The sequence below is a fragment of the Eptesicus fuscus genome, chromosome 2 (assembly GCF_027574615.1).
Source record: "Eptesicus fuscus isolate TK198812 chromosome 2, DD_ASM_mEF_20220401, whole genome shotgun sequence".
Lineage (NCBI taxonomy): Eukaryota > Metazoa > Chordata > Mammalia > Chiroptera > Vespertilionidae > Eptesicus > Eptesicus fuscus.
Window position 1 is genome coordinate 30,424,863 of NC_072474.1, and position 14,390 is coordinate 30,439,252.

Consider the following 14,390-nt stretch of genomic DNA (forward strand, 5'->3'; position numbering starts at 1 on the left):
TCACTTAAATATTTTTTTACTGCCTGACCTCCTAGTGTAAATTCTAATTTTTTAAAAATATATTTTATTGATTTTTTACAGAGAGGAAGGGAGAGCAATAGAGAGTTAGAAACATGGATCAGCTGCCTCCTGCACACCCCCTACTGGGGATGTTCCTGCAACCAAAGTACATACCCTTAACTAGAATCGAACGTGGGACTTTTCAGTCCACAGGCCGACGCTCTATCCATTGAGCCAAACCAGTTAGGGCAATTTTAATTTTTTTTAATGCCGATATAAAATTGTCATCACTGACCCCAGAGTACTATCTCGGATTTTTATGTTCACTGGCCATTGTAAACAATTTGCTATTAATTGAGCCATGCCCTATGCTTCATGCCTTTGCAAATTTTCACATGCCTCTTTTATACCTACAAGAATCTCTCCATTTTTCTCCATTTGTTAAAATTCTTTGAGATCCATTATTCATGAGGTTTCTTGAATTGTCATTTTTGGAAATGCCATAGCACTTCATGGCATACAACATACTCCACCATGTATTATAATCATTTGTACATATGACTCCTCGTTCATAGGAGGGAGGGATCATATGTATAATTTTTCCCCCTATAATGTAGCAGTAACTATGGTCTGACTCACATAAAATAGGTGCTCAATTAAGTTTTGCTGACTAAATGAATCTTACCAGTCTAATTCTTTAATCTATCATCTCTACAAAAGATGAAACAGATAAATATTTGCACAAAGCTATGGTGGAGATAATAAAAAAATAAGTGTGATGACTAAAAAATACAATAGAATTATTTCCCATCATTTGTTTTAAATATATTTTTTAAAAATTTAAAGCATTTAAAGGCAGCATTAGAGCATTCTTTTAAGAGAGAAACAGAGGGAGATCTGACACACACACAGAAGGTGACATGAGGATAAAGCAAAGAGAAATTTAAAGACTTTGGTCATGAAGACAAGAGGGATGCAGCCACAAGCCAAAGAACTCAAGTAGCCACCAGAAACTGATTCCCCTCCAGAGCCTCGGGGGGAGCACAGTCCTGCAGACACCTTGATTTCAGAATTCTGACCTCCAGAGACAAAAGAGTTTCCATCGTTTCAAGCCACCTAGTTTGTGGTATTTATTACCAGTCATAGAAAACGAATACAAGGGTGATGAATTTGGGCACCACTGGGACCAACTTTTACCTTCATCTACACTTAGGTATAACAAATAATAAAAGAGAATGGAGAAAAATACAGAAGGGTCTAAAACCACGTGACATGTATGTTATGATATATTCAAGTCTGTCTTCCAGGTAATCTCAATATTTTAAAAAGAATTTTCAGATTTATCATATATATAACTCAATTAACCAACTTCTTCTTGATACCTAATGTAGGTGTTAATTCTGAAATATTTTGATTAAAGCTAAGACATTTGGCAAGCCACTCTGAAGCAGTTATACATTGCTGACTCAGCCAGTCCATTTCCTTCAATTCTCCTAGCCACTTTAGTCATGCCAAGTAGGCACTAGCCTATACTAGTAAATTAACGCCACTCTTCCCCCCAAAGACTGAGAGCCTTAACCTTTTGCACTCAGATGTCGAGTGTGACTTGACACGGTTAGCATCGGTAGCTAGAGATTAAAATTACTCTTTGAATGTATCAATAATTTGAAATATAAAAAAATCCAAATAAATAAGTTTGTATGAAAAGAAAACTCCAGTTTTTTATTCTACTGTCGTGCTTTGTAAAATCTGGAGTATTTAAAAAATTAAATCCCGAGTAGAATAAAGGAATCGAGAAAAAAGCAAGTGCAAAGGGTTAAAAACACAACATGTAAAATACAGTTTAAAACTAACTCCACATATATGCTGGTACCTTCCTGAACATCTTCTCTTATATTTAGCTTTTTTAACCTCTTTAACCATACTGAATGCATTGCATATCACAAATAGTGGATATTTGGTACAAGAATATCTATATAATAAAAGCCTAATATGCTAAGCGTCTAGTCGGCCTTGGCCATTCAACCAATCAAAGTGTAATATGCTAATGATATGCTAAGGCTGCTCAACCGCTCGCTATGACAAGCACTGACCACCAGGGGGCAGACAGTTGACCGGTCGCTATGATGTGCACTGACCACCAGGGGGCAGACAGTCGACCAATCGACCAGTCGCTATGACATGCACTGACCACCAGGGGGCAGATGCTCCGACCAGTAGGTGAGCTTGCTGCTGGGGTCTGGCTGATCAGGACTGAGCGAGATGGGCCAGACCCACTCTGGAGCCCTCCCATGGTCCCTTCCAAGCTGGCCTGTAGGGAGCGGTTATAGGGTTAAGCCTAGGACTGACCTGTTGGAAAAGCCACAAACAAGTCCCAGCTTAGAGGGCACAGCCCTCTTAGCATAATTAAACTTGATCTTGTGACTGCTCCCTAGATCTTTCCTGGGTAATTAATGGGCTGTGGGAGGTGCAGCAAGTACTGCCAAAACAAGTGAAACTTACAAGAACATTGTAAATTACCTCGTTTACCTCTGACTAAAATAAAGGCTCAGCTTGCAGTCTGGATCTTTTCTGTGGTCTCAGCCAGCCACAGAAGATCCACCTAGACCCAGCTTATTCTCTTTGTCTGTCTTTTCTTCATCCTTTGCCAGCCCCCCTCAGGCTTGCCGAACCCTTGGCTGTGCTGGCGCGGCACACTGGCCAACCTCCTGCATTCCTCCCTGGCCCTGATCGTGCACCGGTGGGGTCCCTCAGCCTGGCCTGTGCCCTCTCACAATCCGGGATCCCTCGGGGGATGTTCGAGAGCCAGTTTTGGCTCGATCCCGCAGGCCAGGCCGAGGGACCCCACTGGTGTATGAATTCGTGCACCGGGCCTCTAGAATAACTAGAAAAGAACATGAAAAGTGAGAAGTACCTGACTACATGCTATATCAGGGTTTGGCAAACTGCAGCCTGAAAACAAAATCCAGCCCGTGGCCTAATTTTACAAATATGATGTTATTGGAACACAGCATTCTTATTCGTTTACATACTGCCTATGTTTGCTTTCTCACTCTGACAGCAGAGTTAAATGGTTGTGGCAAAGACACACACATATATATATATATATATATATATATGACCAACAATGACTAAAGTATTCACTATGTGGCCCTTCGCAGAAAAGTTTGTGGACTCCTGCCTATACTATACCATCTAGAAGAGAAGGCAATTCTTACTGAGTGACCACTAGTGCATTTATACTGTACTAGGTGGTATACTAAGGAGATGGCTCAATAACTTAGTCTCTATTCTCAGAAAACTGTAACACAGCAGGTAAAGCAAAAAAATGTATACCCTAGCTAATATTTAAACTTGCTAAGTGGACTAAGACAGAAAAATAAACAATACTGCAGTAGCAGAGGAACCATTAAGTGGGGAAGGATGCATGGAGAAGTAATAGTTTATCCATGTGAAGTCTTTAATCAAAATAACCCTTTCCTCAAAAGACACATCATCTTATGACAGGCAAGTGTAAGAAAAAAAACACACAGCTGCTAATCCCCCCAACATACACACCCACACAAACCAACCGTCAAGCAAAAACCAAAAAGTACAACCAGAAAAAAATAATTCATAATACTGCAGTTTTTCCTTTTTTTTTTTAATACTGCAGCTTTTAAAATGCAGTCATCAATATTTCACAGAAATTCTCAATTTCTAAGATACCTGTTCATGCAGCTCACCTTGACTTGGAAGATGTTGCTGTCGAACTACATGCTCCTTTATTCAAATTAAATGCCACTAGGAGAGAAAAATTGGTATTCCATATTTCAGGAAAATGATAATAAAAATTATCAGATAAGATACCACAACATGTCCACATAGAAATTCACGGGCATTTTGTTTTTGTTGTTTTCCATGGGCATTCTGAATAAATGAGAGCTGGAATGCTCCCATCCAGAGGTCATAAATTCCTGTAGAATATGCTGGATGGATGCACACAGGGCTGGGAAAGACCTTCGTGATCCAGCACTGTAGCAGACAGCCCCCACTCCCTTCACTAATAGGAATTCAATTTTGTTTAGGTGTCCGTACTTCTCAAACATGGCTCAAAGGATGCAATGGTCTGAATGTTTGTATCTCCCAAAATTCATACTTGAATTAGCTGAAAATGTAATGCCCAAGGCGTCAGGATTATAAGATGGGATCCTTGGGAGGTGATTAGTAAGGGTCTTTTGGTCTAAATAAATCAAAACAATCCCATTCCCTTTTTCCTGTGATGGTTCTTGAGGTGGACATGTGACCAATGACATCCATAAAGAAGTCCACTGGCGGGAGGAGTGTCTGCTCATAAGGAACTCCTGGAGAGATGCTCTGTCTGTCATCCTCGGGACAATGCTGGGTCTGAACATGACAGCCGGAAGTGCCAGCAGCCACCTCCTGTCCAGCTGCTGATAGTTCAGCATCCTGCACTACCCTACCTCTGGAACTCTTGGTATGACAAAATAGTTCCTTATTGTTTAGGCTAATTTGTTATTTGCCAGTTTTGTTTTTATTTGTAGCTGAGGGCATCCCATCAAATTCATCAGTAATGTCTTTTTATCAATGAGAACAATGCAATCCTGACAGATTGCATCTTGCTTCCAAACATGCCAACTTTTAGCAGAACCAATACAAAGCATCCACATTAATAAAAGAAAAAGAAGTAAAATTACCTTTCTCTTCATCATTTTCTCTGCTTAATTCTGTAAAAACAGGAACTTCCTTGGGGAGAAAAACAATTTGAAGGTTGGTTCACAGAGCATTTACTATCAATATTCAATACTCCTATATTAGTACTTGCTACCTATGTTGCACTGTAGCTCTAAGATACAACTCTAACATGATTAAGACCCTAATTAAGAAATTATATGTATTGTAAATATTCTCCAATTAAGAATTATTTTACAGGATTTTTTATCTTTTGTTCTCTGTTGTATACCCCATGTCTAGAAGAGTTCCTGGCACATAGGAGATATCCAATAAATAATTTAGAAATAAGTGCCTTGATCTACTTATTCTAACCCCTGAACCATCACCATGCCCGCCCTCCCTCCCCCATTTACTCGGGTGTTGCCCATTGCTTCTTTAAGACTTCTCAACCCAGGAATTGTATTTACCCTCAAATATTTTATGTCCTCCCCAGGCTGGAGCAAGCTCTGGCCCTCTACTCACCCACACAGTTTATCTCCAGCCCTGCATTAATTACAATCAGGAGAAATTATCTGCTTATCTCTTTCTCATTAACTACTGCCTCTCTGGAGAGCTACGAACACTGATTTTAGAAGGTTATACAATTACGTAAGATTGTGAAGTCAGTAAGTCAGGAATTGACCCAGGTTTGTCTCAACTTCAAAATCTGGGCTTTTACACTCAGCCATGATCTTTCTCCTCCTAGTTAAGGCACAATACCTACAAAACTCAATTCAAAACTTAACAAAATACTTAACAAAACAAGCAATTTTGCTTCTTTAGCCCTCTTTCTATTGCCTCTCTCAATAATATTGTGCCCACCTGTTCTTTCCCTTCCAGACCTCTTCTCACTTGTTCTTCAATAAATTTAGCAGTTTTTTCTTCATCATCAAGGTCCTGCTTCTTCTTTTTCTCTAGTTCCAGTTGCCGGCGGATAGTTTCCGGGTCCCTGTCTATATACTGAATATACCAGCCTTTAGGTGTCTCATCCACTTTGCACAAGCCTTAAAAAAAAACCACAGACATCATAAATTTGTACATAATCAAAGCTGAAGGTAAATATAAATGTTCTATCTTTGCATTATTTACACATTCAAATATAGAAATTCCTGCAGTAGATAAATTTTCCATATTTATAGTTAATGAGATTTATGTATTTCAAGTGGAATAGTCTCAGTCTTTGAACATAAATTACTATTCAGATTTTTAGCCACTTAGGTTGAGGAAACATATTTAAACAAGGAAAACACATGAAAGGAGTATTATCTTGCTTGGTAATTAATCAACTGTGTGTGTCTAACATCCAATGAGTACATGATACTTTGTTAATGTAACTAAGTAGAAGTTATTCCCCTAAAATGGAATAAAATAGCACACTGAGTAAGTAAAACATTGAATAGGTAATACATTGACACAAAATTTCCTTCTCCCCAACTTTTCATCCTATGAGATTAAAACTAATAAAGCAACACATTTAAAAAATCTACTTAAGAGGGGTAAGAAGTTTCCTAAAGTGAAATGAATCTGGGGGGCAAAAATGGAAGAGGATTGATAATGATCCTTAATTTAAATGAGAATTTGCTTCAGTGATAAATCTTGACACTGTCAAAAGAGTGATTCCAGACATTTATATTTAATTGTAATACACAAAAATCAACCCTGGGGCCGAAACCGGTTTGGCTCAGTGGATAGAGCGTCGGCCTGTGGACTGAAGGGTCCCAGGTTCGATTCCGGTTAAGGGCATGTACCTTGGTTGCGGGCACATCCCCAGTAGGGGGTGTGCAAGAGGCAGCTGATCGATGTTTCTCTCTCATTGATGTTTCTGGCTCTCTATTCCTCTCTGTAAAAAATCAATAAAATATATTTTTTTTAAAAAATCAACCCTGGAATATTATGCTCCTCTCCCCATTTTGTTTTTTAATCCTCACCCAAGGATATGTTTTTCATTGATTCTAGAGAAAGAGGAGAGGAAAAAGAGAGAAACATCAATGTGAGAAACATTAGTTGCCTCCAGTACTTGCCCTGACCTGAATTGAACCCTCGACCCGGGATTGAACCATTGACCTGGAAGTGAACCCTCACCCCTGTATGGGACGACACTCTAACCAACTGAGCTACATCAGCTAGGACTCCACAGTCTTATTGTTTTAATATTTTTTGAATGTTTTCATTGATTTGAGAGAGAGAGGAAGGGAGAAGGAGAGAGAGAAACATCAATGTGAGAAAGGAACATCATATGCACCCTGACTGGGGACCGAACCCACACTCTGGGCATGTGCCTTGACCGGGTATTGAACCCATGACCTTTTGGTGTATGGGATGAGATTCCAATTGAGCCAACCAGCCAGGGTCCACAGTTTTTAAATTACCTTACTCATCCTCTTTCCAATAAATTTACATAGAAACTATGACACTCTCTCTCTCTCTCCCTGAAATGGAACCACATAACTGCTATTATTCAAATATGTCTCATTCTTACCTTCTCTGCCCAGCCACTTGGTAAAGTCAGTCAGAGTTTCCCACTGAGTGGCATTCATGTGGATGTGCTCTCGGTGGCTGATATACTCATTATAAACAATGTTGTTGTGAACTCTCTTAGTGCCTAAGAACAAAATGTGAAACTATTGATCCTGAGCAAGTTATAGACCAGAAAGTTTTCTGTGCACAATACATAAAATGCTTACCAAAGCGTCTCCTGAGAAGTTCTAGGAAGTCATTTCGGAATTCCCTAATTAAGAAAGAAAGGAAAGCATTAAGGTAATTTCTATAAATATATAGCATTATCTTCCTGAAATTTAAGCCATTGTACAGTCTGAATTCTCAAATGATGTATGAAACATCTGTTGAATATTTGTTATGAATCTTTCAAAACTGAACAAGGAAAGAATCCCCAAAGATTACAGCTTTCAAGAATTAAAGTTAAAAGTCAGTTCGGAGTTAAAACTTTTTGTCTTGGCAAAACAGTTGTAGCAAAAGCGACTACACGTTTTTGGGGAGGGTCCTTCATGAAATCTCTTAGCACTACTGACTGTGGCATAACAACCCTTTTTTATTGATGATAACAAAACTGCCCTTATTTCACAAGAAACTGGCACTCAATGTGACCCTCTGAACTGAACTCACTGTGTTAAGTGCTAGATAAACATAGGTGAATAAAACATGAATCTTCACCTAGGTTATAATCTAGCAGACCCAATCATAACAAGTCAAATTGAAAAAGAGATGTAACAAAATGTCATAGGAAGAATTAAGGGAGATACCCAGAGGTGCCTAGAGGTGATTTGTAATATGGGTGGTGAAGTGTAAATAGGACTTTTACAGGTGAAGAAGAGAAGGCCATTCCCAGTTGGCATAGAGACATGAAAGATGAAAGAATCACATGTTTGAGAAATGAAGATTGAATTTGGCTAACATTGAAGACAGATAAAAATGAGTGTGAGAGTCAGGGTAGAATAGAACAACAAGGAGAAGATGTACCTAGTAGCTGGACTATAATGTTAGGGCTAATTTTTGAAGTACCTTGATGGTCATGCTAAAGAGATTGGGTTTATGCAGACAATGGAAAAGCATAAAATAATTTACTTGGCTAACTTGTGACAATCTGTGATTTAGAAAGATAATGCTGTTGGAGCATATACAATAGTTCTCATAGTGTGGTCCCTAGACCAGTGGTCGGCAAACTCATTAGTCAACAGAGCCAAATATCAACGGTACAACGATTGAAATTTCTTTTGAGAGCCAAATTTTTTAAACTTAAACTTCTTCTAACACCACTTCTTCAAAATAGACTCGCCCAGGCCGTGGTATTTTGTGGAAGAGACACACTCAAGGGGCCAAAGAGCCACATATGGCTCGCGAGCCGCAGTTTGCCGACCACGGCCCTAGATCAACAGCATCAACGTCACCTGGGCACTTTATAGAAATGCAATGTCTACAGCCCCTTCCCAGATCTACTGAATCAGAAAGTGGGTGTGGAGTCTGCCATTCTGTCTTCACAAGCCCTCAAGGTGATTCTGATCAGGCACTGGCTTGTGAACCACAGGCAGAGAACAGGTACTAGTACAAGAGGAAAGGAAGCTGCAGGTCGGGAAACCAGTGAGGAAGTCACTGAAATCTTTTAGGTGGACACAATGAGGATGATTACTGTTGACTGCGAGAATAGAAAAGACATACATTTAAAGGACATTGTAAGGGAGAATCCACATGAAGCTATTTCCAGAGGATGCTAGGTTTGCAGCTTGGCAGTCTGCATAGGCAGTTTTTAGGCAGCAAAGAATAACCAGTAGGTGTGGTGTGGAGAATCCTATGTTCAGCTTTAGAAATGTTGACTCTGAGATGGCCCTCAGAAATAGAGATTAGAATTGCCCAGAAAAAAAAAAATCTAGAACTCAAGATAGATGTTCTGAATGAACATCCAGACTTAGGAATTCATGCTTATCCAATCATAAAGGTAACAGAAGAGTAATGTAACTCATGAAGACTGTAGAGTGGGGTGAAAAGAAGCCAAGCGGGCACCTGGAGGACTTTCTATATTTGAGGAGCTGGGAGAGGAAGAGGAGTTAATGAAGAAAGTGAGCAGAGGGAGTTGTAGGAGGAAAACCAGGGAAAAATATAAATCAGAGAGGTGTTTCAATTGAGAGTCAAGATTTAATCCATGGAAAAAAGATCAAGGAAAAGGAAGATGGAAAAAGGCACGAGTGACTCTTCAGGAGTCTGACAGAGGCGGAAGGCAGCTACGGTGGATGGAGTGAATGGGAGGGAGGTGGCAAGGAAAGCACTGAGTGTAGATGGCTCTTGCCAGGATGGTATTTCCCAAAGTGCACTGTAAGTACCCTGGTGGCATTCAAGACAGTCCTAAGATCAAAGGGTCTAGAACTTTAGAAAAAAAAGAGATGGAGAGAAGCAAGACTAAATATTATTAATAATTAATAGCTAATATTATTGAGTACTAGGTACTCTTCTAACCAGTTTGAAAGTATTACTCAGATAGCCTCATATAAACCCTAAGAAGAAGAAACAATACCTGGAAGAGGGTCCTATTTTTAGTCCCATTTTAGAAATGAGATTAAAGCCCAGAAAAACTTAAGTAATTCACCAGTCACATAGCTCATTAGTGGATTTAAAGAATTTAAAGTCAGGCAATCTGACTTCAGAGCTGTGCTCTTAGCCACACTTTTAAAAGAAAAGATAGTTTTATTTGTTTGAAGTGAAAGAAGGAAAAACTGAACTGTGAGGAATATTTTTTAAATAATTTCATACTATGATAAATTGTACAAGGAAGACAGAAACTGAGCACAAATATAGCTATCATGTTAATATGTAAGGATAAACAGAGCCTCCCATACATAAAATATTAAGCAACTATAAAATGTCCAACTGAATGAGGCTTATGAGATAAGAATGTCTTTGAGTTACTTACTCTGAAAAATAATCCATAAACTGCTGAGGATTTTCTGAAGCCAGCAATAGTTGTCTCTGATGAGATTCGGACATACAATGACACTTAAAGCCATTCTACAAAAATGTAAAGGGAGTAGTTAAATTCTGATTTAGGTCATCATAATGGGGCCTAAGTAGAAGTATTTAATTAAACTCTAAAAAGTTGCTCTTTGATGATAAACTGTAAAAAGTAATAAAATCACTAGCCAAATTACCAAGCTGAGTTTTGCAACCCTGCTAATCAAAGAATAATTCCAAGTATTAAAGAGACAAAAAAAATAGTGCTTTAGAAAACATTAGTAAGAAACACTTCTATGCACAGTAACATAGGAGTGATTTCATTTTTTGTGTGTCAATTTAACAAATTACTGTTGAGTACCTATTGCACACAGAGTGCTATACAAGTGCTTTGAGGAATATAATGAAATAAAATGGATCATTAATTTCCAGTAAGGACACTATTTTTCACTCTCTTTTCTCTACTTCGGCTATTATCCAAAATACATTGTTGCATATTACATAAACCTTATGTTAAACACACTAAATCTACATCTGCTCAGATGATTATAAAATCACTAGAGGCCCACAGCACAGATTCATGCACATTGAAAGGAAATTAATTAGAAGGTGGCCGGCGGGGCAAGCCTGGGCAAGATGGGACGGACATCCCCTGGAGCCAACCTCCCGCGGTCCCTCCACTGCTGGCCGCACCTGGGGCAGTGCTGGGGCTCGAAAGGCACCTGCGGAGTGAGCAGGGTCCCTCTGGCAAGTGGGGTCCCTCAGCCTGGCCTGCAGGGATTGAGCTGAAACCAGCAGTCCGACATCCCCCAAGGGGTCCCAGAGTGCAAGAGGGCACTCTGCAAAGTTGCTGTCGCTTGGCAGCTCCTGCATTGAGAGTCTGCCCCCCTGGTGGTCAGTGCGCGTCATAACTACTGGTCAGATGATTGGACGGTCGCTTAGGCTTTTATATACACTGAGTGGCCAGATTATTATGATCTCTGATTATTATTGAGTACTAGGTACTCTTCTAAACAGTTTGAAAGTATTACTCATAATAAAGTATTACTCATATAATATAATAAAAGGCTAATATATGCAAATTGTCCCCTCAACCAGGAGTTCAACCAGCAGGCAGGCCGGCCAACTGCCCATGTCTCCTCCCCCTGGTCAGGCTGGCCGGACCCCACCCATACACAAATTCATGCACCAGGCCTCTAATATATATATTATATTAATTATATATGCATTCAGAGATCATAATAATCTGGCCACTCAGAGTATATAGAGATACATTTTGACTTTGTATCTGTTCTATGTAGCATTTGAACCTGATTCTTCACTAGTAATAGAAATGAAAAATGTGCCTCTCCTCCTGTAACCCCCACCTCAGTGAATAGGACGTATCACACCCTAGTCAAGACCAAGGTCGGCATTCTAGTGTCCTTCTCTTTCATTCCATAAATCACTAAGCCCAGTCAGCTTTCTTAATAACTCTTATCTAGTCCCTCTGCTCATGCCCATTGCCACTGTCCTGATTTCAACACTAAATCTTGATTAGAGTAGTTTCAAGGAAACCCAAGGGAGTCGATGGGTAGGAATGGAATACTCTGGATCTGACCTTTCTCGCCCTCAATCTTCCAATACCGAGAGATGAAGACAGAGGCAGAAACTTATTAGGGTCATCTTCTCCTCCCCCAGGCTGTCCTCCCAGGTAGGGAAGGGAAATAAACAGATCTGGGGCAAACAGGCCAGAACCACCACAAATGCCTTAAAGGAAAGTATTAAGCATTTACTTTCCTTTTCCCATTGGGACTATATTTTAGGATAACATTTGAAGATAATTGAATAGCCCTGGCTGATGAGAAAGGCTCATTTTTACAAATGAGTAGCAGCCAATAACAAATGTAGAAAGAATTAGAAAAATAACCACTCTGCAACCCCTAATGAAATAACTGACTCAGGCAAAGAAGCTAAAACACACAGGTGAAAGGAAAACTAGATATATGGTCATGATTCCAAAGTATCACCCTACTAGTTGCATGCTCCTGCAAGAGGGAAAATATTACTTTCTAATATTTTCTAAAATATTACTTTACAGGTTGTCATCTTTACATAATCATCTTAGCACTACTAGACATATGGGCTTCCTTATATGATGCAATATGAAATATACTGAATCACCTATAAAGTATTTGTCCCAAAATGTTTCAGCTGAACCTAATCAAGTCTTTAGATATCAATAATTACAAGAGTCAGAGAAAGAAGGTAAAAGACAATTAAAGGAAACAATTTAACATATCCAGAAAGTGTCAATGTTCTGATAACTGACTGACCTAGTATCTTCAAGTCAATGTTAAGAAAAAAAGTAGGGGAGTGGAAGGAAACGGTGGAGAAAGTGTGTTCTACTGTAATTTGAGAATTTAGGGAGAATTGAAAGTCCTAATAACCTGGAGCACAGAGATTTTTAGGGCAGTGAAACCACTCAGTATGATACCACTGGTGGATACGTGTCATTAGACATTTGTCCAAACCCACAGAATGTCCAATACCAAGAGTGAACACTAATGTAAACTATGGATTTTGGTGATAATGACATGTCAATGTAAAACTGCTTGAAAAATAAAGTTTATTTTTTTAAGCCCTAATAACTAAATCCAATTCATGCTTTTGATTTGATCTTGTTGTTTTTTAAATTGCTTTAAAAGCAATTGGGGGAACAAATGAGAAAATGTGGGTTTGTAGTGTATATCAGATGACATGAAAGAATTTCTATTAATTTTGTTATGTGTGATGACATATATTGTGGCTCTATGGAAAAATATCCTGATATTTTAGAAATGCATATTTAAGTAATTAGAGGTCAAATATCCTGAAGTTTGTATATTACTTTAAAACATTTCAGGGAAAAGTAAATATGACAAAATACTTAAAATGTTAAATCTGGGTAGTGGATATATGGATGTTCAATGTACTAGTCTCTAGTTTTCTGTGTGAGAATTCCACCTTGACTCAATTAGAAAGAACTAAAGAGAAATGAAAACAAATAACAGTATCAATGTTATTCAATATGAGTCCCACTTAAAATATCTCATCCCTCACACACAATTGCCTAGCCTTCTCCCATCCTTACCCAATTAAATCTCCAGAGAAAAATATGATCACATCACTAGCCTGTTCTCAATTCTTCAAGGCGACTCATTCATCATCCATCTCATTAATGTGAAAAAGTGTAAACTCCATAGCACAGCACACAAAGCTTTTCAAGATCTGACCAAAGACGACCCCCCCTCAACCCCAGAGTCACTTTAAACATATTTCACTCATTTAAAATTCACGACAATCTTATAAGTAGGTATAGTTACCGTTCCCATTTTACGGATAAGTAAACAGGCAGAGAGAATGTAAGTTACTTGCCCAAGGCCACACAGCAATTAAGTGATGCGGCCAGGCTTCATAATTCTGACAGTCCGACCCCGGTCCACATCTCAACCACAGTAATCTCCTGGCCCTCGCGCATGGTAGCTGCTCAATAAATTATTGTTAGATAAGTAGTGTGCAAGAACTTATTTCTTCTTTTTCATCTGATCCTGAAAAGAGGTGTGAATCCTTCTTTATAATAATTCTGTTTCTCTTAAGAGCCAGGTAAAGTCAGAGATGATTGTTATTGCTATTACTTAGGCGCTTGGCATTTAATTATTCAAGCCCAGAGCTGCAAAATCTTTTATTTCGCATTTCTTTTGGGGGCAGATTGGGAAGAAAGAGGCGTCAAAGACTATTGGTTCCCACTAGGACGGGGGCTGCAGGGAAGGGTCCCTACTGTGTTGACTAGCTGACTCGCCCAGTACAGACCCCAGGACGAGGGACCTGAGTTCCACGCCTCCCCTTCAGCATCAGGGGCTTGAGCCCGGATTTCCAGCAGGACCCAGACAAGGGAGAGGACGGGGCGTGGGGCCGTCCCGGTCGCTTACCTCGTCCCGGCACTGCTTCTGGCACATCTGGCAATACCAGCGCAGCTTCTGAAGACCCTTGGACTTGATCCTGTTGGCAATGGCCTTCGGGGTAAGAAAATCTGACTTTCCCATCGCGACCACCGCGGCAACACCTCTCCGGAACCCAGCGCCCAGACAACCGGAAGCGGAATAGAGCTGATAGGAGTGGGCGGGACAAATACCAGCCCAGAGCCGGAGGAAGGTGGGGCCTCGGAAGGCTGGGCCTGAAGCTCGCGAGATTTACCTCAG

At 39.7% G+C, this 14,390-nt stretch overlaps 1 protein-coding gene across 3 annotated transcripts in view; it reads right to left on the bottom strand.

Annotated features, from left to right (window-relative positions):
* The window catches only part of KIN (Kin17 DNA and RNA binding protein), a 53,834-nt gene extending 39,564 nt beyond the window's left edge, over positions 1–14,270 (bottom strand). For 2 of the 3 annotated variants that reach the window (XM_054726359.1, XM_054726355.1), the window contains exons 1-7: positions 14,121–14,270; positions 10,133–10,227; positions 7,398–7,441; positions 7,193–7,315; positions 5,536–5,717; positions 4,698–4,746; positions 3,726–3,783 (exon numbers count right to left, since the gene is read on the bottom strand). In XM_054726359.1, the coding sequence (XP_054582334.1) occupies positions 3,726–3,783; positions 4,698–4,746; positions 5,536–5,717; positions 7,193–7,315; positions 7,398–7,441; positions 10,133–10,227; positions 14,121–14,234 (665 nt within the window). In that variant the 5' untranslated portion in view covers positions 14,235–14,270. The remainder of the gene's footprint in view (positions 1–3,725; positions 3,784–4,697; positions 4,747–5,535; positions 5,718–7,192; positions 7,316–7,397; positions 7,442–10,132; positions 10,228–14,120) is intronic. The other variant, XM_054726363.1, reaches the window with a different exon arrangement.
* Between the last annotated feature and the right edge of the window lie 120 nt (positions 14,271–14,390).